The sequence below is a fragment of the Taurulus bubalis genome (assembly GCF_910589615.1).
Source record: "Taurulus bubalis genome assembly, chromosome: 2".
Taxonomy (NCBI): Eukaryota; Metazoa; Chordata; class Actinopteri; order Perciformes; family Cottidae; genus Taurulus; species Taurulus bubalis.
The window spans coordinates 1,851,984-1,876,106 of record NC_136590.1 but is presented as its reverse complement, the minus strand read 5'-3'; the positions used below and the strand labels follow the sequence as shown (position 1 = coordinate 1,876,106).

At 44.7% G+C, this 24,123-nt stretch overlaps 1 protein-coding gene across 1 annotated transcript in view; it reads right to left on the bottom strand.

Moving 5' to 3' along the window:
* The window catches only part of picalma (phosphatidylinositol binding clathrin assembly protein a), a gene marked incomplete at its 5' end in the record, with an annotated part of 28,808 nt that extends 5,419 nt beyond the window's left edge, over positions 1–23,389 (bottom strand). Inside the window, 20 exons of the mRNA XM_079214465.1 lie at positions 21–80; positions 2,111–2,210; positions 2,295–2,325; positions 2,536–2,664; positions 3,664–3,765; positions 5,218–5,298; positions 5,640–5,723; positions 6,068–6,181; positions 7,240–7,325; positions 7,527–7,648; positions 8,701–8,824; positions 9,523–9,608; positions 10,922–10,963; positions 11,043–11,149; positions 11,913–12,024; positions 12,160–12,253; positions 13,842–13,944; positions 14,024–14,099; positions 14,265–14,407; positions 23,260–23,389. Of these exons, the coding sequence (XP_079070591.1) occupies positions 21–80; positions 2,111–2,210; positions 2,295–2,325; positions 2,536–2,664; positions 3,664–3,765; positions 5,218–5,298; positions 5,640–5,723; positions 6,068–6,181; positions 7,240–7,325; positions 7,527–7,648; positions 8,701–8,824; positions 9,523–9,608; positions 10,922–10,963; positions 11,043–11,149; positions 11,913–12,024; positions 12,160–12,253; positions 13,842–13,944; positions 14,024–14,099; positions 14,265–14,407; positions 23,260–23,389 (1,926 nt within the window). The remainder of the gene's footprint in view (positions 1–20; positions 81–2,110; positions 2,211–2,294; positions 2,326–2,535; positions 2,665–3,663; positions 3,766–5,217; positions 5,299–5,639; positions 5,724–6,067; positions 6,182–7,239; positions 7,326–7,526; positions 7,649–8,700; positions 8,825–9,522; positions 9,609–10,921; positions 10,964–11,042; positions 11,150–11,912; positions 12,025–12,159; positions 12,254–13,841; positions 13,945–14,023; positions 14,100–14,264; positions 14,408–23,259) is intronic.
* Positions 23,390–24,123: the final 734 nt, after the last annotated feature.

Here is a 24,123-nt window from a genome sequence, read left to right as displayed (position 1 = left end):
GTGTGTGTGTGCTGACGTACCATTGCATATGCCATCATGCCTGTGGGTGTGGTTGCAGGGAAGGCCATCACAGATGGCGCCTGAGGGAAAGAGACGAGATGAATCTTCTCTACAACGCGAACAAACCCAAACGCATTGAAGACCTCAGCACAAAAGTAGAGAGAAACTCAAATTAACCCATTCAGGAAGATGTCATGATGATGATGATGATGATGATGATGATGAAGATTAATACACCCCTTTGAACAATCTTCAGATGTCCATCTAGCCTGGAATCATATATTGTGATCCTAATAATCACAAGAGGCCTGGTTCAAAATGTGTAAACCCTACTTCTAATGTTATCCGATGTGTTTCCACAGCAGAAGGAATCAAAGAGAGTCCTGGGGGTAGAAGTCGGTTACTGGCAGGTGCTCCTTGTGGAAGGAGATTAAAGAGAAGTACAGACCTTTCCTTTTCCTTGCCTCCCCAACAGCCCTGCAGTGATAACAAACCCAGATTTGTCTCCCGCCCGGCTCTCTCGGGACGGATCCATTTCATTAACTATTCAGTCGTTGGCGAGGGAGGCAAGCGAGTCAGACGGGACGCCGCTGCCAAGAAACGGCGCTTTCATCACAGAGCGCTTGTTTCATGGCAGCGAGAGCTCTCCTTCAGAGCGCTGACAATGTCCGCCTTGTCTCGGGGAGCCGGTCGAGAACGACTCGCTGGATCTCCGCGTCGCATCAGAGTCGCTCTGTAGCGACTGATGAATGTCGCGTCTCGGCTCGTTCGCGGATCGGCTGCCTTCAAGTCGCCAACTCTTTCTTCCCGGCTTCCTCGGAGGACACTCGGAGGCCTTTGATCGTCGGCGACATCAATAACTCGTGTGTGCTTTCACACTGAGCAGTCAGAACGTCTTACTGTCAGAGGCTTCTTTTCAACATTTTACCAAAAGGGGAGTTCAGATTAAATGTTTCACATGGAAAACACTTTGTGAAAAAGTTGCGTGGCAAACCACGGCTACGGTCCCAGTTCCTCATCATGCCGTACACAGCGCTCCCTGTTCTCATTGCTCACTACAGGTGTAGGGTTATACAATGCCGACCCACATAAGCAGCGCTGCAGATATGTACGATATGCATACCAGACTTGAGACCAGACCGGGTTCACACACATATTTACTAACTATTTTCAGGTTCCGCCTGATTTAAGATCCTTTGAAGAGAAAATATGGTGTCAAAATGTGTAAAAACTATTGACTTTCTGTCTTGGGTTTTCCATTTGCGTGACTGGAAATAGTTACGGTAACATGTTTACACAAACTACCGTAAAAGTCGGGTTACACGCCGCTACTACCTTCGGTCAGTGCCCCCTTTTGCACCCTGCTGTAGCCAGCTTGCGCTCATGCTAGTTCCTCGCTAGCTCTCCGCTAGCTTCCCGACAACCACCGAAGGTAGCGGGACCAGCCCCGGCTTGACACCCGACTTGGGTAGAGGGGACGTGGGCAGTAGCAGCAGCAGCGGGGAGCTAGCAGCAGCGGGGAGCTAGCAGCAGCGGGGAGCTAGCAGCAGCGCTAGCTAGCTCCTAGCTTGCTACAGCAGGACACTGACCGGACGTAGGAGCGGGTTGTAACCTGACTTTTACGGTAGGTGCTCGGGCACATTTGAGGAGAAAAACTAAACACTAAATCCAATTCTGAGACATTAACCAAAGCTCTTGTTGGGTTTGGGACCTCATCATCAGCACGGCTCTGGTGGTTGTTCCTGATCACAACCATCAGTTCATTGGAAACGGCAATGAAAGCTTGCAGTCTGAAACCAATCTGCAGTTATGTGGAACAACAAGAGGAACAAAGCTCCAGAAACACTCAAACCACCATCTCAGGGGTCAGCAGCCTTTCTATCCAAAGAGACATGCATGTATTAATGCATTTTCTCTCAATTACTCAAATATTAGTAGACGGCAGTAAATTGGCAACCATGTTCTTGTCTCGGCAACTAAAAGCTGATGCCTTGCAACCACTTTTAAAAGTTAGTGTTGAGCCCCGAGGACGATGGAGGAGAGCTAGGAAATCATTCATGCCCAACTGGATGTTTACTGGTTGGGGAACCGAAGAGACCGTGAGCCCTACCATGGCTGCAGGGTTCCAGGTGGTAGAAGGAGCCGTCTTGGGTTGCCAGTTGTTTCCACCCGTCAGCTTCTTCTCACCAGGCTGACTCCAGTGAAGATCACTACAGAGGTCGGGGCAAAATGTCCGTCATGTTTAGCATGCAGCATCAGGGATAGGAAGTTAAATGTCTCTCGAGTGCACTCACTTCTTTGCTGTGCCGTTGCCAATTCCCAGATCTAAAGAGGAACAATCAGGATTTCAATGACTTTTCCAATGAATTTCCATGGTATTTCCATTATACATCATGAATATAACACATTTCCATGACTTTTGGGACTTTTTTTGACCGGAAGAACCCTGATAAATGTTGTTCTCCTTTACGGTACAAATGACACCTCATCAAAAAATCTTCCAATAGCACAATTAGTTGTAAAAAGGGAACTTACTGCCGACAAGGTTGGCAAGAGACGAGTCGAGGTCGTTGGACACCAGTTTGAGGGCCTGCTGCTCGGTCAGGCCCAGAGCCTGGCCGGGTGAAGAGGTCACTGTGGGTTTGAGGATGCCGCCTAAAACACCTCAAATCAAAAGGGGGCAGGACAAAGGGAAAGGAAGGGAGGCGAGGGTGAGAGGTTGGGGGCCCAGAACACACACACATGCATGCGCACACACACTGAGGCAGGACAGCAGGGCTCACAGAAAAAAATAATAAAAATCTGAGTAAGAGGAGTGTGTGGAGTCAACTCACCCAGTCATGCACACGCCATGCAAAAAGCCACGGCCCCAGAGTGTGTTTACCCCCAGGACAAGGAGGAGAGAAACAGAGCGATGTGAGACTGTGAACACCCAGTGAAGTTCAAACAATGAGCGCGTCAGATGGTGTGTAATTACTAGGAGTCCTCACACACTCCAGTGACGGCTGTTTTATGAAACCAAGACTCATTTCACATTAACCACAATGTCATTTCCTCAATGCAGTGTTAATAAATACGTGTACAGACTGCCAGTGTTTCCAGTGATGAGCTCATTTGTTAGGAATTACACCAATGAGCATTTAAATCCACATTTTTGTTCGATCAGAGGTATACGTAATAAGAATAGTCAAGTTTTATCAAACGCTGGGCGCCTTGTAGCGTTGACAAATGACAATAGTGAGCAGACAAAGAATCTCAGCCACACAACACAACGAAACAGCGTCATTTTCTGCAAAGAATAAACATGTGGTGAGATGGCGGAAGCACATGATATTCAACAATAAGAAATAGTGACGACAGTCATCTGTGATACGCTTACAAGGATTTATCCGACTCCTACTTATGTCTAAGGTCATCTAAGGATCTCTCATTGAGTAAAACACTGTCTGGGTTCAAATGGCTCGACCTGACCAGTGAAGTATTTGCGTGAACATTCAAAGTCCACATAACCGCACAAACAAATCAAAGTCCACCACTTTGCATTCTGTAGCCTCAGCATGACCCAATGGACGTGCAACCCCTCCCTCAGCCTTCAGGGGGCAGCAGAGGACATGAAGTCTGCTGGCTCCCAGAGGCCAGTGGGTGTGGGGACACTAGTCCTACCTGTAGCGTCCAGGTTGTTCGCGTTGACGTTGTTGCCGAACACCGAGTCAAAGTCGACGTTAAGGCCTCGAGGGTTCTGTGGCGTTGGAGAGGCTGGAAACCCTGTGGAGGCAAAACAGGAAATGAACTCTAAGCCGTACCTCAGGTCCTCCCAACACAACCAAAAGCAGGTCGATCAACCCCAACTCTTTGGAAAAGGTGGATAAAAAGAAAGAGACCTCCAGTCTATGTGGAAGAAACACAAAACTGTTTTCTCTTGTTTGCCAAGAGCAAAGAGAAAGGTCGACAGGACCACGATGTGGTCTTCATCCATAATCTTTCAAGGGAAAATGTCCCTTCTTAGCGTTGGACAACCACTGGCGACATACGATGTGTTAAACCTCCCCGTCTGGTGTCTGGAGACAGATCGATCCGTCAGGGTACTGCTTCATTTCCCAGAAAGCACCATTTTAATCACATTTGGATCACTTCCTGGTGCAGCTGCTCTACTACTTCCATCTGTACAGGCGACCAATGGCCCTACACTACAGTGTTAACACAGGCGGATGATCACGTATGATCGTTAGTACACTCAAGTGATATTTAGGGGCTCTGGAGGATTTTAATTATCATACTCATTTACCTATACTTGCCTTTTATTTTTCTTCTTTATTGAATGACAACCACATACTTTATTGGATTTGGTGCAGTGTCAGCAGGGGGATTGGTTACCTCCTATATATTGAGGATAAGGCTACATCCACCTAATATGTTTTTGTTTAAAACTGGACGAACCCTCCCGTTGACTTGGTACGTACATGCATGTGTGTTGGTGGGTCATTTTGACCCTAAGACAACGGGAGGGTTAAAAAAAAAAGCTGCTTCCTCCGCATTCCTGCACTTGTAGAAATCACAAAATGTAGAATTTAACTAGACAACAGCTGCTAGTATAGACAATAATCTCCTTTCCATGTTGAATTAACCGGGTAGTCATCCATAATCAAGACTTTGTCGTTGTTTTCTAACTTCTCCAGTTATGGACGCTCGGTGTAAACCCAGCAAAACATATGCGGTGTAAAAAGGAAACGCGGTAGTGCAGACGTGGCCTAAGAAAGTCGAGGAAACGCCTTTGATTCTGAGGAGTTCTCAATTCTCAAATCGAATACATTCATGGATTAGTCCATCCTAGCATACAACATGGAGCTAAAACCTTCAGATTATTTTGGAGAAAGAAATGCCAAACCATCTGTTGGTCTAACTTCCCCAACAAGAGGATATGCAGCTTTACTTTCTTGAAAACTTGAAAACTAAATATTTGGGGATCTGTTGGTCAAAATACATCAAAATAAGACATTTGGGAACGCCTCTTTAGGCTCGGAGAAACTGCCACGGCTTGACTGATTAAAAACAATCCACAGATTGTATAGTATAACCAAAACCTGATATTTACCATCCGTCTTCCTTTAGATTTTTAACACACTAAGCTGTAAAACCGCCTGGAGACTAGACGAACACAAGTGAGGAACATCTGGGGCATTAGGTTGGATTTCACCTGCATCCCCTGGGAATACCCACCTCTGAACAGACCGGCTACAGCAGGGGACTCGGACTGGAAGAGCGGAGCGGTGTTGTAAGGGCTTGGCCCACAGAAGGAGTCTGACACACAGCAGGCAGGCAAAGAACCAGGCAGAGCAAGAGGAGGGAGGAAGAGCGGAGAAGATTATGAAGATACAAGACCAGAAAAGGTACAGAGCAGCGAGGAAGACGAGCAACTGCGGGAAAGGCTTTTTAACAAAGGGGGGAAAAGCGGAGGAAGATCATCACAGACGCAATACAAGGCAAAACTCAGGGCAGCGCACAACTACAGCCTTGTAGAAGCAGCGAGGGAGAGGAGCAGGACGGCTTTGCGTCAACACTCGGACTTCAATCTAGTTCTGCTCATGAGCATTCAGACGCCACAACATCTCACTGCCCTCATGCCAGACGCTCGTCTGTACCTGTGATCAACGGCTCTATCGGCGTGGCGGGATCAAGGTCAGATGCCGGGGAAGAGTTTGAGTCAAAAAAGGGATTGTAATGATCTGGAGGAAGACAAAAAGCTGCTGGTAAAGACGGACACATCTTTACCAAGCACAAGAGAAAGCACAAGAGAAAGCAAATAGAAGATACAGCAGCCTTAATCACAGAGGTAAGAGCTGAGGAGATAAACGGCCTGATTGTGGACGGAAACACATATTTGATGTGGGTTGGTGCCAGATCTTTGATAGATGGAGTAAAGAGTCAAGAAATGTTCTGACCACTGACTCAACCTCAGGCATGTCCCTGGACTATACTTCCATCTACTACATACATTACACCACCAGCCAGGTGGATGTTATGACACTAATGGCCGTGCAACAAAAGAAAAGAGGAACAACGACCCCACCAAACACTTCCTGGCTAGAGGACAGGTGGACAGCATCGACAACAAGCAGTGTGAGGAAAGGGTTTGAGTTTGGAATGGATTCCTCCTCAGCTTCTGCAGCAGAGGTGAAAGGATCTGAGTGAGCACAGGGGGGACAAAGAACAAGAATGGAGAGATTATGGCCGAGAGGAAGGTGAGAAATGAAAGAAGTTAGAAAAGGTGCATGCGAGACGGGCTGCAGGGGAGATGACCGATGCATGTTTACGGTGCAGAGGATGAGATCATGCACTAGTCACCGGGTTAAGTCTTCTTATCACAGCGGGCAGAGTCCACACCTGTTAGCCACAGACGTTTATGACGTCTGTGTTCAGAAGCGTCAACTTGGGGGAATGCCGAACCCGTGTGCACTTCTTGTATTTTGTAACAAAGGCTGTAGTTATGCAGCGTTGACGAGTCCATGTTGTACTTATTACCTTCAGGCAACACGTCACACACCGATGGGTGAAGATCACTCGTGCCTTATTTTGGAAAAGGTTTTAATATAATAAACAACTAAAGTTACTTGATATGAATAAGCATGACCCATGTGGCCCAATTTAAAACGATATATACTTTGTCTGCGCACTAGTATTCTAAAAAACACGCCGTCATAGAGACCATTCACAGTATTCACATTATGAAGAGAAAAGGTTGCAACTGTGCAAGTCAATATTATTCTCAAAATTAAAGTCCAAATGCAAACCGTGCACCAGCAACGAGGTACAGGAATATGACACCGACACGTCTTTCAATTATTATATTCCTATGTTTAATCTTCAAACACAAATCTGACATGCAAATGTAGGAACATTGTCGTTTCAGTGGCGCAGGAATATAAAAATGAGGTTCATGATTAACAGATTTTATGACTGACTGTGCTGATAAATAACCTCAGGGCCGTCACCCTAGCTGTCATTTGAGAGTCAAGAAGAAAAACAAGAGAGGACATTCTGTTCTTAGGCCAGAGAGTTGATGTTTTACAGGAAAAGTAAAACACCAACTAAAGTTAAAAACGCCTGAAAAAACAGAGTCTTCTGTATTTATATACACAGCACTCAATAATGTGATTAACCTTAGTCTAAGGAATCATTGTTCTGAAAGTGTGTGTGACATTAAGGAGTGTGTGACGTGTTGGAGTGGGGCGGGGCGCTCACCTCCCCACGTGTTGGCGGTGGACGCCGGCAGCGACTGCTGGAACGCCGGCTGCAGGTCCAGCAGCTCGCTGGCCGCCTTGGAGCCGCTGGGGAACAACATGAGAAGGATCAGTCACTCATTCACAAAACGATCTACATGAGGAGAAACGGGTCGTCCTGAGCAATGCACCGGAACTAAGATGTCTTTGGACTTGAAACCAAATTTCCATGACTTTTCACCAAACCCTGGAAACAGAAACCTGGCGCTGTAGAACCTACGATGACGTGAATAAGGCCTGTGGACTCACCCGTTGGTGGAGAAGAGGTCGATGGCCGTAGCCGAGCTGATGGTCCCGCCCACCGTGGAGAGAGGGGAGGAGTCTGTGGTTGCTGAGGAAGGATTCTTCTGGAGATCTGAAAGACGCTGCTCCTTCAAGTGATGAGGAGGACAGTATTAAGCAAAGTTCACACGACACGTCAAGGAAGTTAAATACACGACTTCCCAAATGAGTCTGTCTGGTCTCCAAGTATGGAGACAATATTGTATTGCATCCTTTCTTTGGCTGTAGCTCCATGACAGGTCCAGATCTTGATATCAGTTCAGTAGTAGGAGTAGACTTAAGACTTTCCTCTTTGATAGCGCTTATAGTTAGGACTGGCTCAGGTCTATAGTTACTGGTTCAGGTTTATAGTTAGGGCTGGTTCAGGTCTATAGTTAGGGCTGGTTCAGGTTTATAGTTAGGGCTGGTTCAGGTCTATAGTTAGGGCTGACTCAGGTATATTGTTAGGACTGGTTCAGGTTTATAGTTAGGGCTGGTTCAGGTTTATAGTTAGGGCTGGTTCAGGTCTATAGTTAGGGCTGGTTCAGGTCTATAGTTACTGGTTCAGGTCTATAGTTACTGGTTCAGGTCTATAGTTAGGGCTGGTTCAGGTCTATAGTTAGGGCTGGTTCAGGTCTATAGTTAGGGCTGGTTCAGGTCTATAGATAGGGCTGGTTCAGGTCTATAGTTAGGGCTGGCTCAGGTCTATAGTTAGGGCTGGCTCAGGTCTATAGTTAGGGCTGGCTCAGGTCTATAGTTAGGGCTGGCTCAGGTTTATAGTTAGGGCTGACTCAGGTTTATAGTTAGGGCTGGTTCAGGTCTATAGTTAGGGCTGGCTCAGGTCTATAGTTAGGGCTGGCTCAGGTTTATAGTTAGGACTGGCTCAGGCTTATAGTTAGGACTGGCTCAGGCTTGCCCTGGTCCAGCCCCTAGATATGCTGCTATAGGCCAAAACTGCTGGGGGACATCTTAGGATACACTGAGCTCCTCTCTCCTTCTGGATGAATTCATGTCTCTTCAATGCACATTTGCATGATCACTAGAAGGCAACCGTAATGACATGAATGGCATTTATTCATTCAACTTCAAGGTATAGCTAAATGCCTGCAGGTTACTGATAATATAACGCTTAAAGACATGTAGCTGAATGAGGAAAACGTACCTTTAGTGCCCTGAGGCGACTCTGCTCTTCCTCCAGCGCTGCCTGCTTCTCCCGCTCGTCCACTTTGGTGAACGAGATGCCCGTGTTGGCCAGGGAGGAGACCGCACTGGAGAGGGTGCTGGCCCTGAAGCAACGCAGACACCGGAAACAAGAACCATCTCAGGCTGTGGAGGAACTACACGGGTTTGCACGTGTAACGGTTCGGTGCGCTTTTTGCTTTACTTCTGTAGTGTCAGAGTTCTCTTGTTTCTACCGTGTTTGTGAATTGTGACACAGCAGGGTTCACACACATTTAGACCAGTGGTTTCATGACTTTTAACCAAAGGTCATGACAAACATTTAGTGAAGTCTGGGTGTAAACAGTAGAAAGTGAGTAAATGTAGTATTTAAACTAACAATGAGAACACAAAGCATACAGTAAACCTTAAATGACTCAAATGAATGAGACAGTAGTTTGATTAAATAATAAACATTTATATAGATGCCTGTATGTATGCCTGCTTAGATTTTGAGTCTTTCTTTTAAAAGCATATTCATTATTTCAAACTCGGCGTAAATGAACATCCTGAACACATGAATATAACACATTTACATGACTTTTACTAAACTTTGAGGATTTTTTTATTTTTTTCAAGGACTTTTCCAGGTCTGGAGATAACCATTTTAAAATCCCATGACTTTTCCATGACGCAAGAACCCTGCACATACAAAAAACGTTTAACTCTGAGGAAAGTGCATCTTCCATGCTAGAACAAATAAAACTTCCAATCAGTCCAAAATCATCAGCAGCAGCTGGAGCCAGAGGACGTGCAGCAGACCTACCTGCTGGCTGCGGTCGAGTCTTTGACTTTCTTTCCCTCTAAAGAGGCCAAGTGCTGCTCCAGGGCATCCAGCAGGCTACTGGGGGCCTGTTGTGAACAGCATTGACACACATCAAGTTTCAGACCGAAGAAAGACGAATACAAGATTGAAAAAAAAAAAAAACACTGAAGCATGCCAAGTTATTGCCAAGAGTCCACAAACAGAGAGAGAAAAGGTTCAGATACTTACACACACTGTAAACTGAAAACGGAGCGATAGAAAGAAGGGAAAAATACAGAAAATAAAGGTGGCAAAAGTCAAGATGTTATAAAGAAAACCTCTGGGAGAAAGCGCTCCACTTCTGGCGTATTAGAGTTAGAAACCTCTACCAACTACATCATGAACAGCCTCCAAAATAAGTCCATTTTCTGCATAATGCACCACTTCAGCAGGTCACTGGTTCCATCACACCCTAAAAACCTTGATCACACCTTTATTTGCTGTACAGCGTGCAAGGTCAGGAGTGAGTGTGAGTGGAGGGTGTGAGGGCATGCATGGCCCGCCTTGCATGCACAGCGCTGGGTGTTAAGACGTGTTGGGCCTGAAGCTGCAGGGGTTAGCAGCCTGTGAAAAACAATTAGAGCCACGTTTTGCAAGTTGCATATCATGGAAGGTCACTAAAGCCCACGAAGTGACCCACAGCATGAGCTGAAAGCTTGCAAATAGATAAGCATATCGACACCGTAATATTGACACCGGTAAATTCAGCTGAGACATCTTATCAAGTTACCAGGAGTTCGTACAATAATGCAGAGTCTCTCACATTATGGTCCAGCTTTAAGTGTCACTAAGCTACAGGATGAACTAAAACACAGATCCCTAAATGACTGCACAGCGTATGTATTTACTGCAGGCAGTTAACTACAGCGGTGATGAAATGTGTGCTTTTCATATTTCTGAGTACTGGCTAAAGCGATCATATGCTCCTCAGACATTTGAACGGGTCTGTTCACCAAAACCAGATTTGCAAGCTGATAGTGTTGGTGTCTGCAGGTCTTGAGACGTTGAAAACCTTTGCTGGCCAAATTCAATAGAGGTGAGTGGAGTTAAGTAGATGGATCAATGGTTTACACCTTAAAAGCTCAGCACATGCAACCGGAACCATAGGCCCAGTTAGCCTAAATGACCGTTTTTCTTGATTTGGTCAACTGAGCCTTTAACATGTTGATGTAAAGGCTGCGCTAACGCATTACATAGCACCTAAATAATGCAATATATAATCAATCAATACCCCCATTTGGCCATTCTCCTGTTTTAAGTTAAGCAAAGCCAGGGAAGAGGCAAGGGCTGTAAAGTTAGAACAAGTTCGTCAAAGTAGTTGCAAAGAATCCAAATGGTCATCTTCAGCGTCGAGGCTCACCTGGGACAGGTCTGGGATGTCCCCTCGGTCAATGCCGACTTGCTGCAGGAAGAGAACAAAGACCATCAGAGTCGGACGGGAAAGGAGCAGCCAACTCTTCTAAATCCGGGGTCCTGGTTACCTCTGCAACTTTGAGGAACTCTGAGATTCTAGTCATCCGTGTGAGGAATTTCTTGTAGATGTCGAGTCCCTCTTTGCACTGGACTTTCTTCATGTCAAAGTATTTCTCTGTTAAGAGACAGAGACAGACACAAAGATAAGGGCAAGCACCATCATCATTTCCCTCAACGTGTTGGTCTGCTGCTTTGACATTTTTAAGGGTACAGTATCTCCAGAGGGTTTACACACATCATGTAAGGTGTCAGCAGACATGATCAATGCTGGTCAAATCCATCTCGGGACTCAGGGCCAAAGGTAAATGAGAACAATGAAAACAAATCCATATGCATCCATATGTTGTGAAACGCGCATCGTAAATACCGTGAAAGTCGGGTAACAAGCCGCTACTGCCTTCGGGTGGTGTCCCCGTTAGCTCCCCGCTGTAGCCAGCTAGCGCTCCACTAGCTCCCCGACAACGCGGGACCAGCCCCCGCTAGCTAGCGCTGCTGCTAGCTTGCTAGAGGGGGACACCCACCGGAGGTAGAAGCGGCTTGTAGCCCGACTTTTACGGTCCTAAACAGGTCCATCCTGTGAGCTTTGAGGACTACGGGAGAAGTCTTTTAGACGCTAAACTGTCTTTGCGTTAAGCTTGTTGGAGGTCTGCAGTTTGAGGAATCCATCAATCCTCCGTTTTTAATGGACTTACATAACCTTTAAGAAACATTCTACAAGCACACCCTTGCTTTCAAAGCTCAAAGCAGAGTATTAAAAGGCTGCTGCAGTCACACATTTAGACTTTCACATCATGGCCCTCACACATATATACCTCTTCTTAGGACATGAGGAGAAGCAGAAAGAGCAAGAGCATGCCAACCCAAACGCGTGTTCTTACCCAGGAGGTTGATTATGCCCTCGTTGTACGCCGCAAACAGTCGGATCGCATCTTTGAACAGAAGCATGAAGGCTGCGTTGATCACGCCGTTTGTCAGTTCATTGGCATTGACCTGGAAGAGGGGTGGAGGTGTTGAGACCAGTTTAAAGTTCAGGGAGAGCATTTGAGAACCCGCAAGACAAGCTGATGTCAAGTGTCAGCCATAGGTTTTAGAAGCCAGGCAGTGCAGCCCATACGGAGCACTCACATTGAAATCAAGTAACACGTCCATCTGATTTTGGATGATGGGGATAGTCTTGAGGAGTTTCTCCGTGTTCATGATTCTCATCACTCCATCAGACCTGTGGAGAGAAAAGGGGAATGTCTTTTGAGTACGAGAGTCTCTCCTTGCAGAGTCATGTTTGACAATGCAATGTAGACGTCTGTGGGACAACAGTCCCACTGGACAGTAATATCTATAGTTACACTGCAATACTAAATATGCAGTAACATTAGACCCCTTAATGCAGGGTTCATACACATCTTGACCAATGGATTTCCATGACTTTAAACCAAATTTCCATGATCAAACTTTTTTTTAAATCTGGGTGTAAACATGAAAAAGTGAGAAAATGTAGTATTTAAACCAACAATGAGAATCAGCATACAAATGAATGAGACAAGTTTTCCATGACCGTCAACCTTTTGAGCCCCAACCCCCTAGGGGGAGAAGCCCTTCTAGAATTGTTAGTGAGGTCTGTTCAAGTAGTCGTATGAACCCCAAATGAGTTTGAATACTTTATTTACTAATTTATTTGTGAAAAAAAATTATATATAAAAAAAAAAATTTAAAATAAATCCAGCATGATATGAGCAAGATTTCCCCAAAAATGTCTTTTCGAGCTGCCCCCGAGTTTTTCCAACTCCATGGTTCAAGGGCTAAACAACCTAGAGAGCTGTAAGACCCCTCTTTGTAAAGATAATGACCTGCAATAAACATCACAATAAAACAAAGCATTGGGGAGTTACCAAGGAGATTTAGTCAAAAAACTGTCGTTGGGTTCAAAAAAGGAAAAGTTATAACCTTTATGCCTAAAAATGCTTGGATTGGGGCATGCTGGGTATTATCCTTTGCATACATTTCTGCTTAAGACGTGTGACGCATTCTAAGAAACCTCCCACGATCAGAAGTCTGCAGAGTGGAAAAAGTCGAAGGAGAGTAGGGGGTCCGGCCTCATTTGAATCTTACAGGTACTAATATACTACACACTTAGATTACAAGCTCATAGAGTTACGAAGAAGTGTCTTTTATTGAAATCCGACTTTGTAAAGTGTACTTATTAACGATCTAGTGAAACGTTACGGGCACCGCCCTGAAGTGACGGCGATGTTACGGGGTTTATGTAATTACATAAACTTAGCTAAACTTAACTAATCTGAGCCGATAGAACTCTTCCCACAAGGCTTTACTGTATTTCAGCAATTTAAATGAAGCTAATCAACGTTGTGGTTCCGGAGAACGTCACTTGACTTATTTTTGTATTTCCTTGTCCGATAATTGGGCTAATTAACGTCCAGCCCCCCCACCGAGCACGGTTACATCTATCAACATTAGAAGATTTGGTAAAAAGAAGGATCAGTAGTAGGAGTATTTCAACTTTAACATGATAAAGTGAAGTGAAAACAGGAACTCTTCTACCACCTAATGGTGCTGCAGAGGGCAAACGCTGCACACATGGGATGAGTTTATGAAAACAACAACAAAACTGTCCCAACGTGTTGAGCAGGAAATACAACGTGTGCAACGTTATGCTTCAGTATCATTCAGCGTCCTCTGCCACAGGCTGAAGGAAACCGGCACTGGGGTTTCACTCTTCTGGATGAGGCTTTGGGGCTCAGGTCAACACCTCAGCAAGCTAGAGCGAAAGCTAAGAAGAGAAAGCTCCTTACCCTCTCTTCACTTTAGTGAAGTCAAACGCCACTTGTCTGTAGGACACGGCCTTCTCATTCAGGTAGCGGCTATACCTCCGTATGAACGTCGACATGTCATAGCCTACAAAGACACAGAGGGGCGTCAGAATTCACGAGCATTGGCTTATTGCTGCCCAATGTGAACAGTGTTGGTGACTTACCTTGAAGGCCACTTTTGTCCAAAAAATTGCTGAGGTTGAATAGTGTGTTTCTTGAGGCCAGATACTGTATAAATCTCTGCAGAAAAACACCACATCAAGGGAGGCTTTTGAACAATGAAACGGCGGCCATGTATCAAACACCATGCAGACACTGTATTCCGCCACAGGGGAGGAACCGTGATCAGATGAACAAATATCCTGGACAGCAAAGGTGGAGAACAGTGGTTAGGGGAGCGCTGACCTCGTTGCCGTAGACCATCAGATGGTGCGTGGCGGTGAGGGACTTGAACACAACCACCCAGCTGGTGTTGGCGGTCCTCTCAAACAGGGTGTCGGCCAGCTGAGGGATGTTCACGTTCATCTCATTGGTGCACTGAATCAAGTCTGAAGGAGGAGAAAGTCATGGATACATTTCACTGCAATGAATTTAGAGATGAATGACTTCACTTCAGAAAGTGAGATGACACAGTAACCACATTTACTGAGGAAACACCCGGCGTTATCCTGGAAAAAGTCCCGCTCGTCGTTACCCAGTAAGTCTCCTTATTTTTCCCGCTGTACCCTCATGAGGACCTCTGATCAGGCGACTGACGAGGAATACAAACGCATGGCTGCCATGGCAGATGCAGCACCTCCTGGTTCCTCTTTCCATCAGAGCCGTGGGACTGATTAGGGCTGTGCGGTATACCGGTTTCAATTTTCCATACGGTAGGAATTTTCCATATACAGTCATACCGGTGATAGCCGTAACAACTGTTGCCGCTCTTCGGCAGGCAGCAAAATGCATTGTTGACCACTGAGGACTAGGGTTGGGTACCGAGAACCGGTGCCATACTGGCACCGGGTCCAACACGTCCGGTACCTACCGGACCGAAAAGCAATGCAGATTTCGGTGCTTCCTTCCGGTGCCTGAGCCGATTTAAATACTTTTTTTTTTACACTACTCTGTAAAGTTGCACGGTATATAGATACTAAAAAGGTAGCGCGGTACCCGCACGCTAAAAACGATTATTAAAATAGCTAAAAACGATTATTAAAATAACGGATCAGAGCACACTCGCTGCTCTGCTCTCTGTCCGCCTGCATGCAGAGCGGGGCTGGAGGGGGCGGGGCTGGAGGGGGCGGGGCTGGAGGGGGCGGGGCTTCCAGCGCTCACACACACACACAGCGCGCGCACACAGAGATCGCTGCAGACAGGAGCACGAGCTTTTGAACGTCCGTCCTCGGCTTGATGGAACAAATCTCTCCAGTTGACATTAATGATGACGTGTAGTCCAGTAAAGCAGCAGTTTAGGGATCCAACAGAGTCTGAGTTCTGTTGCAGAAAAAAAAGTAGAAAGAAGAAAAAGAATTGCCTTGGCAATAAAAAAGTATTGGTTCAGGCACCGGTATCGTTTTAAAAGTATCGGTTCAGGCACCGGTATCGTTTTAAAAGTATCGGTTTAGCACCGGTATCGGAAAAAACCCAAACGATATCATCCCTACTGAGGACACTTACGTCTCATGGTTAGAACTTTAGTCATGGTTCTAACATCAATTAATAACCCACAACAACACTCTTTAACAGGCAAAACACCACGACAAACAATTTGTAACACTAATAATTGTACATTTATAAAATGACACAGCCGAACTGCATGCTGGGTACAGCTCGCCCACTATCACAACAAGAAGAAACAGGAACAGACAGACCCTTCTGGTTTTTTTCCACCTACATTCCCCTGGGTCCTAAGTCCCTCCATGTACCTATGTACCCATCGGAGAACATCGGTTCTTTTCAGCGTCAATGAATTAATGTGTTTAATCGGAAAAAAAATAATATGAAACCGCCAGAATCTTACAAAATACTGTGATATGAATTTTTGGCCATACCGCCATTGCCCTAGGACTGATGAATGAAGCCGGTTATCTTTAGCACACGGCCCGCTCTCCTTGCCCGTCCTCAAGAACACATCTTGAACTTGATAATAACCTTTGATACCACGATCTTTTATCCATTATGTGGCGAGTGTATTCTTGGAAACAGAAATATATGTTGAATACATTCTTTTGAGATCCGAGAGAACATATTAAGCTGAAAGTGACCGAGTTAGAAGAGAAGGCTGCAGAATAGGGAGGACAAGGAGCTAAACTTACTGCTGTACAGTTCTCTCCAGATGCGTACATCTATGTTACATTTATATAACCACAGTAACACTAAATGCATTCAAAGCGTCATTCAAACATCAAAGCACTAAAGATCGATCCACGATGTTATATTGTTTTGGTGAGCAGGCATGTGGAGAATAGAGATGCAGGTGATGAAGAGACGGCAAACTGGTTTGCAATTAAGAAATACAAAATTCGGCGTAAAATCTAGAGATGGGTAAATTGCCCAATATTGGTGTTAACCAGCGTCGGCACAAGCCGATACTCTATTCTGATTGCTGAATGGAAAAATCCTGTGAGCGACTAACTGAGAATGATCCAAGTTATCCAATATTCATTCCCGTCAGATGTCCAAAAGAGGCTTGGCAGACAGTGTAAATAAATATTGATGTGAATTTTATATTCAAAGGGAGATGAATGATGCTCTCCAGGCCTCATCGATTCCTCAAGCCGTGAAACTGAGCAACACTCTGCTCCATTTTATTTATACTTGTGTTTCATTGGCTGTGGTATAACTGTAGACTCCAATTAGATGGAAAAGGTTCAAATGGGGCACATGAACTATGGATGATAGGAAGGTTTGTACGTGATACACTGCCACATCAATGGAACAATAGAAATGGCTTGTTTCAGTTCATAGGTGATGCTAACATGTACTGTGGGCTGTGCTGCCCATGGAGGCCCGTTTACATGGGTGGTCCATGCATCCTCCTCCGTGTTGGTTGAAAGCCACACAAAAGGCTTTATGCTTTTTAACCACATAATGGACCACCCATGTGACAACAAAGGCCTTGTTACACACAAATGAAATGGCTGTGGGGACTTTCTCCACTGGTGTTCCTGAAATTAGTTTTGTACAAGCACAAAGCATAGCTCTTGCTAGACACGCTGTAATGCTATAAAACTGTGTTTGAGTAACTACTGCGACCCGACCCACAGCAGGCCTCATCTCAAAGTATGAGGAGAGAATTAGTGCAGGAATGAACGCTGCCATTTCCCCTTTTATTGTCTTTAACAGGTTCCCAAATGCTGATTTAAATGTTAGCATTCAACTCAATAAACGTCAGCTTCGACTGATAAAGTTGAGCTCATTTCTGACAATGCAGTTTTTCTGAAAATGTATTTTAAATATGCAAATGAGCCATACCTTTTGCATACATTTTTCAGAACCGAAATCTGAACACTGTTTTGTTTCGGTTGTCAATCGTTTGTATATAGAGGGAATTTGGGATATTTCTTTCATCACTCAATAAATCAGAAGGAAAAAAAAAAAATTCAAAAATCAATGCCCACCATGTTTTTCGGACAACAACGTTGTATAAATCAGGCTATGAATGTATATGAACAAACCCCTGTGTAGAAACCTTCAGATTATAGACATGAAAGTTTGGTTTATTAAGAGCTGCTGAAGTAGATAGTAGGGTAAAACTAGTTAACTAATTCATCACACAACTTCCCCAGTTGATTACTCACACTAAAGACAAATGTGTGTTGTAGTAAAAGTTTTAAAAAATGCCATGTTTAAATATGCAAATGAGGCATTACATAACACCTACACTTGTATTTTGGATGTTTTCTTTCCACTGGTCTGAAAAAAGCCTGTTTGGATCCAAGCAAGCTAACGACGCCATCGACAGCCTGCGTGATTAGGAAGACAGTGATCTTGATATGTGACGTTCCACTTGAGACACCAGGGGCTCGTCTCTCCTCTCGGCCTCGCCGGCTAAACGCCGGCGACCGGGTTCAGCTACCTCGTGGTATTCTGAGAATGTGTTTGTGAAATGGTGCCATTGTGTGGAATGTATTCAAAATCCACCCACTTCCCTGAAATGTATTCTTACTGAAATTATAAAAAAAAAAAAAAAGCCGAAAGAAAGAGACATTCTCTTAGAAGGCAGCTTTTCTGAAAAATCATCATTCTTGCACAATTATTTCCAAAGACAACATTAACACAGCTCTTGGCAAATACTTCATCTAAATTCTAACAAATCAGCAAAATTCCTGAGACAGTGAGCCACATATGACAAAAAGGCCGTTTCCTGCTTCCTGTCATATGTCGGCTAAGCCACTGACCGCACACATTAACATGACATTAAATGCACTGCATCAAGAGGCATACTATGGAATTATTCCATATAATATATTATGGAATGGCCCACATGCTTTTTAGCTGACCAGCAGGTTCCTTTCAGCTGTACTTTTGTCATCATTTTCCATATCATTAATATAATATACCGGTTTATTGGACATAACGTTCTAGCGCTACACGGCAGAGTGATCAGGGTAAAGGGCTTTAATTAGATGTAACCGAGAGGGGAAAGAGGATTACATTTAATGCAGCAATAAAGCTCATGCAAGGCTACATCTTGCTGACCTTTTTTTTTAAACATCTCACAGATTGCTCAACGGATTCCGGCCACCATGTCGACACGTGAACGGTCCAGAAAACGGGACAAATGGCGGGAAGTCGCCGGGAAGAACTGAGCCGAGGGCTTAGCTGTAAAATATGTGGATTCTCAAGACTTTGCAACGGTTTGTGTCCATGGAGGGTTTCCAAGAAGAAAGAGTAGCATGCTCAGTGGGGGTGGGGTGCTTTATCAGATGGAGCGGACTGAAAGTCCACTGAAAACATGAGAACGGAAGTGATGAGTAAACTATTTCGCAAAAAGGATGCAGGAGATAAGTGCTACTGTGCAATGCTTTGCAGGCGTCACCGGGTACATTAACATACAGCACTTCAATCTGAGAGCCGAATTAAATGGTTTATGTATTCTATCAAATATCCATTAGCTCCACCGGGCCTGAGGCAGACACACCCGACAGGTCTCTGGTGCTTTATATATATATATATATATATATATATATATATATATATATATGGTTATCTCTTGACAAGTGAAGGGGCTCGCCCAAAAGATAGCGACAACTTTGGCTCTTGGAGCGTTAAGGCGGACCAGCTGGTCCAGATAATAAGTGTCCGTTCTAAACCCATCCCATCTACCCTGCTAAACCGAAAGATTACAATCTAAATAAAATGTTATATTCTGTACCAACAGTGTCAAACTGTTGCAAAAGTAACACGCCACTGTTGTCGTTAATGTCTTTTTTTATATCCATCTTGTTTATTGTATATACACACAAGTACAAAGAGCTACGGTAAACCGGACTCAAAGCCATAATGGACGTGCCATGACTCATCAGGGCCACTAGGGGCAAACAAGCTAACCGAGTGCGTGTAATGGATTTGGGTCAATCAATGAAATATAAATAAAACCATTTTCTGGCTACAAGAGGAACGTTCTGAAGACAAATATGATGATGGTGAAAACATAACGGCAGATGTTATAACTTCATTTTGAATTAAATATATTATTGTATACATTTGTTAGAAACTTCTAATAAACGCTTTAAGAGCCAGATGTAGTGGGTTGTTAAAACACTTTAAATAAAGTTGGTTCAGAAAGGTCTCTGTATTCCTCTTCATGTTCAAGGCTGAATTCTAAATACAACCCCAGAGAGGAGCTGGCTGTTAATTAGACATCTGTGGTACAAATCTCTGCTTTATGACGCAGCACATGGCGCTGTAATTTTAGGTTTCATTTGGCAGCTTTGCTAAATGTGCGTACGTCCTTCCTGGATCACGCCCAAGAAAAACTCCATTACATGCAGTTCACGTTTGGAAATTCCGTGGAATGTTAAGATAACATAATTATAACACGACTGCATGATAATGGCGTTCCAGAGGCTGCTGGGATTGTGTATGCTGGTAATCTGCAGCAGGATCGTCAAGAAATGCAAAGGTCTACCAGCCAATCAGCACAGCTCCACTTCGCTCTGGAGAGGGTCAAGGAATGACTTCCTGTTTACCCCCAAGGCTGCGGTCCAATAGTTCAAACATTACCTCCTAACATCTATCACTTTACAGCAGCCTGGTCACTTTACAGCAGTTTGATCACTTTACAGCAGCCTGGTCACTTTACAGCAGTTTGATCACTTTACAGCAGCCTGGTCACTTTACAGCAGTTTGATCACTTTACAGCAATTTGATCACTTTTACAGCAGCGCGGTCACTTTACAGCAGCGCGGTCACTTTACAGCAGCGCGGGCACTTTACAGCAGCGCGGTCAGTTGTGATCACTTTACAGCAGCGCGGTCACTTTACAGCAGCGCGGTCACTTTACAGCAGTTTGATCACTTTACAGCAGCCTGGTCACTTTACAGCAGTTTGATCACTTTACAGCAGCGCGGTCACTTTACAGCAGCGCGGTCAGTTGTGATCACTTTACAGCAGCGCGGTCACTTTACAGCAGCGCGGTCAGTTGTGATCACTTTACAGCAGCGCGGTCACTTTACAGCAGCGCGGTCAGTTGTGATCACTTTACAGCAGCGCGGTCACTTTACAGCAGCACGGTCAGTTGTGATCACTTTACAGCAGCGTGGTCAGTTGTGATCACTTTACAGCAGCGCGGTCACTTGTGGTCACTTCACAGCAGCGTGGTCACTTGTGATCTCTTTACAGCAGCGTGATCCCTTGTGATCTCTTTACAGCAGTTTTCAGCAACGTCTGTAGTTTGCCAGCAGGTTTCATAGATTGAAAGTCCCCAACATCTAAATATTTAAAATGTATAGCAACGGTTATTTACACGCTCTGTGTTTGTCGTTCTTGTGAACGGCGCGTCACTTCTAGTGCGGGGCAGTTCTTGTGCTGCACTCATTTAACTAAACATTCACACCGGACAAGCACATGCAAATACAATCACCAATGCAATATCATCAAGTCAAATTCAGACCAGCCCCGAGTCTCAAATAGACATGCTCCATTCGTTCTATGTTGGTCTGAGGTGAACTAATGGACCAAAATGTGGAAGAGGCGGAGCTTTCTCAACATTTACTTCATTGTCTTAAGATAAGTTCATGCATGAAGACGTCTTTACACAAACACGTCAGGAAGGGGTGCAAATGTCTTATTGGAGCTGTGAAAAAAACCTCCACTCATCAACACATCCTTTGACTATCCAGGAGCAGAACTGCTAGGCGAGGATCACCCGCTTTAGAACACACTGCTTATGCGAGACGACCCAAACTAAATGTAGACTAACAACCAGCAAATAACACTGACAAATGACCTCTATTCTAGTAACACTTGTTACCTGCAGCTTCTAAATAATGCACCAGGAAGTGGTCCCGGGCCCATTCATACGCCTACACATGATAACTTCCTCTTGAGTCACGATGTGTACGCCCAGACCAAAGGTCAACAGCTCCTGCTGACTTCACATAGACGTCACTTCATGAGACCTTTGACCACCAGCCCTGTGTAAGGAACTTGTGATGCTCAAGGCTATTAAACTGACAAAAAGAGGAAAGAGTGCTGCCATGAACGTGTGCAGAACATTATTTAACCACAACTGTTGTCAGTGTTGCAGCGTAAACTCAACATGTCTCCCATCCAAGCCAGACTGCAGGAGCACAGACAACACCTGGCTGGTGAGGAGATTCAAAAGGACAAGCGCAGCCTTCAGCCTCTTTAAATACCTCAAAAGGTGCAGCTATCCAAAAACCCCACATGCTCCTACATCAAACATGGCGCTTCCTGCCTAAAAATATGAGCCAAGTGGATTCCACTTCGTACCGAGGGGCGACATACTGTTGGTTGCCGAGCCAGTTGGTATCACAGGAGAAGAGAAAAGCACTGGTGACACACACATTTCACAGGCTCAGTTATTCATCAAGCAACTGGCATGAGAATACGCAGAAATATCACAGGGAAGTAATGCAGAATGCAGAAATTGAGTGCCAAAATGTGAACATATAAATGTCTATTTTAACCGTTGTTTTAATTATACGGAGTGGAGCAGCACGTCCGTGCTCAGCTGTCAGAGCACTTATTTTTACATTGGAAACGGGGTTAACAGCTGCTCTGATTATGATGAAGCTGACAGTCCAGGGACAGTCCTGCTTCACAAATAAGGGCAATGTTTACAACCTGACAAACTATTACGAGTTGCAATGCGTTTCCAGTCTTCTTACGCTATACAAGACGGATACGCTGCATGTGATGCAAAAACCAAGCAGGGACATGTATATTATGATCTGTTTGACTTGGGATCCCCTGACAGCTCCATGGAGGGCTGGGGAAAGATGCATAGACACTCAAATAAGATCCCAAAAGGTCAGGAAGAGCAAAGGCTGGGTCAACTATCCAGCAGTCAAACCTCCAAATGGATTTCCATGATTTTTAACCAAATATCCAGGACTTCAATTTGGTTTAAAGTCATGGAAAAGTCAAACCCATTGGTCAAAATGTGTGTTAACCCTGCTTAACGGATCTTCATGACTTTAAACCAAATTTCCATGACAAACATTTAGTGAAGTCTGGGTGTAAACAGTAAAAAGTGAGTAAATGTAGTATTTAAACTAACAATGAGAATACAAAGCATACAGTAAACCTTAAATGACACAAATGAATGAGACAATAGTTTGATTAAAAGAACAAACATTTATATAGATGCCTGTATGTATGCCTGCTTATATCTGGAGCGTCTTTCTTTTAAAAGCATATTCAGCCCAAATGAACGCATGAACACATGAATATAACACATTTACATGACTTTTACAACACTTTGGGGATTTGTTTTCTTCTTTCAATGACTTTTCCAGGCCTGGAAATAACCAATTAAAAACAATTCCATGACTTTTCCAGGTTCTCCATGACTGGATGAACCCTGTTTCTTGGGGACGTGGTCATTTAATGTCAAATACAAACACAATAACGCGTTTTAATGAATTAGCATGAGCACGGATCCCATGCTAACCCTGAGCCATCCAGCACCAGCTGCTGCAGAAGCAATCACCCAGACACTGGCTGCACCTCTCCAGACACGTGTCGGTAGGAATAGCAGACTAACCACCACAGCATGAACCCGTTAATAAAGGGACTCACGTCCATGTCTGCAGGCCGCAGCGCCAAGACACGCGAATTATGACGTGAATACACATTGTATTGTGTAAAAAAAGAAAGCAAAAAGGCCAAACCACGCTGAACAGTTGTACGGCCATATACATGATCAATGCACAGGTATACTCACAGTCTAGATGTTTCTTTTTCGGGCCCATGATCTCATGTGTGGTGGACTTGCACACCGTTTTGGTGATCGCCGAGCCGGTGACGCTGTGCTGCGCGGCGGTGATCCGGTCGGTGATGCTCTGTCCAGACATCCTGTGTCTCGGGTCAAGTCAACCGGTGAGAGAAACGTTTCCACACCAAAAGAATCCAGCGGAACAGCCCTGCGTGTCTGTGGACGGGGTCTTCAGAGGGGATCCGTGCCGCCTGACAACACTGCAGACAAGAGACAAGAGACGGAATAATGAGACGACGGCCAGCGGTGCGTTCCGGTGGGGAAGCTAGCCGGCTAGCTAAGCAGCTAGCTAGAGAAGCTAGCCCAACGGACGGGCGGTTAAAGCCTGACGCCGCGGTACCAAAGCAGCCATTACGGGCAGATACCAACCCAGTCTTATGGTCGAGCACTCACGTCTAGTCTCCTCGCCTCTTCCCGTACAAGTCTCACGTACCGTAGTAGCGGTCTTCTTCTTCTTCTTTAAGGTTTAATGGCGGTTGGCTAACAACTGTTTGGCGCATTACCGCCACCAGCTGGTATGGAGTGTGAATCAGGTTGTCGAGCACTATCAACAAATAACACTACTAAATACAATAATAAATAACTAAAACAACCAACAACAAATAACTAAAACAACACACACACATACACACACATATATATATATATATATATATAGCTTCCGTAGTAGCGTTGGAGAGACGGACTGAATAAAAATATGTATGACTTCCGGGCGGAGTCTTCCACAATAAAAGCTCCATCGAGGAAAAAACTAGAAAAAGCAGGAGATGATAAAGAAAGGAAAGACATTTATATATTTCCACAAGGACACAT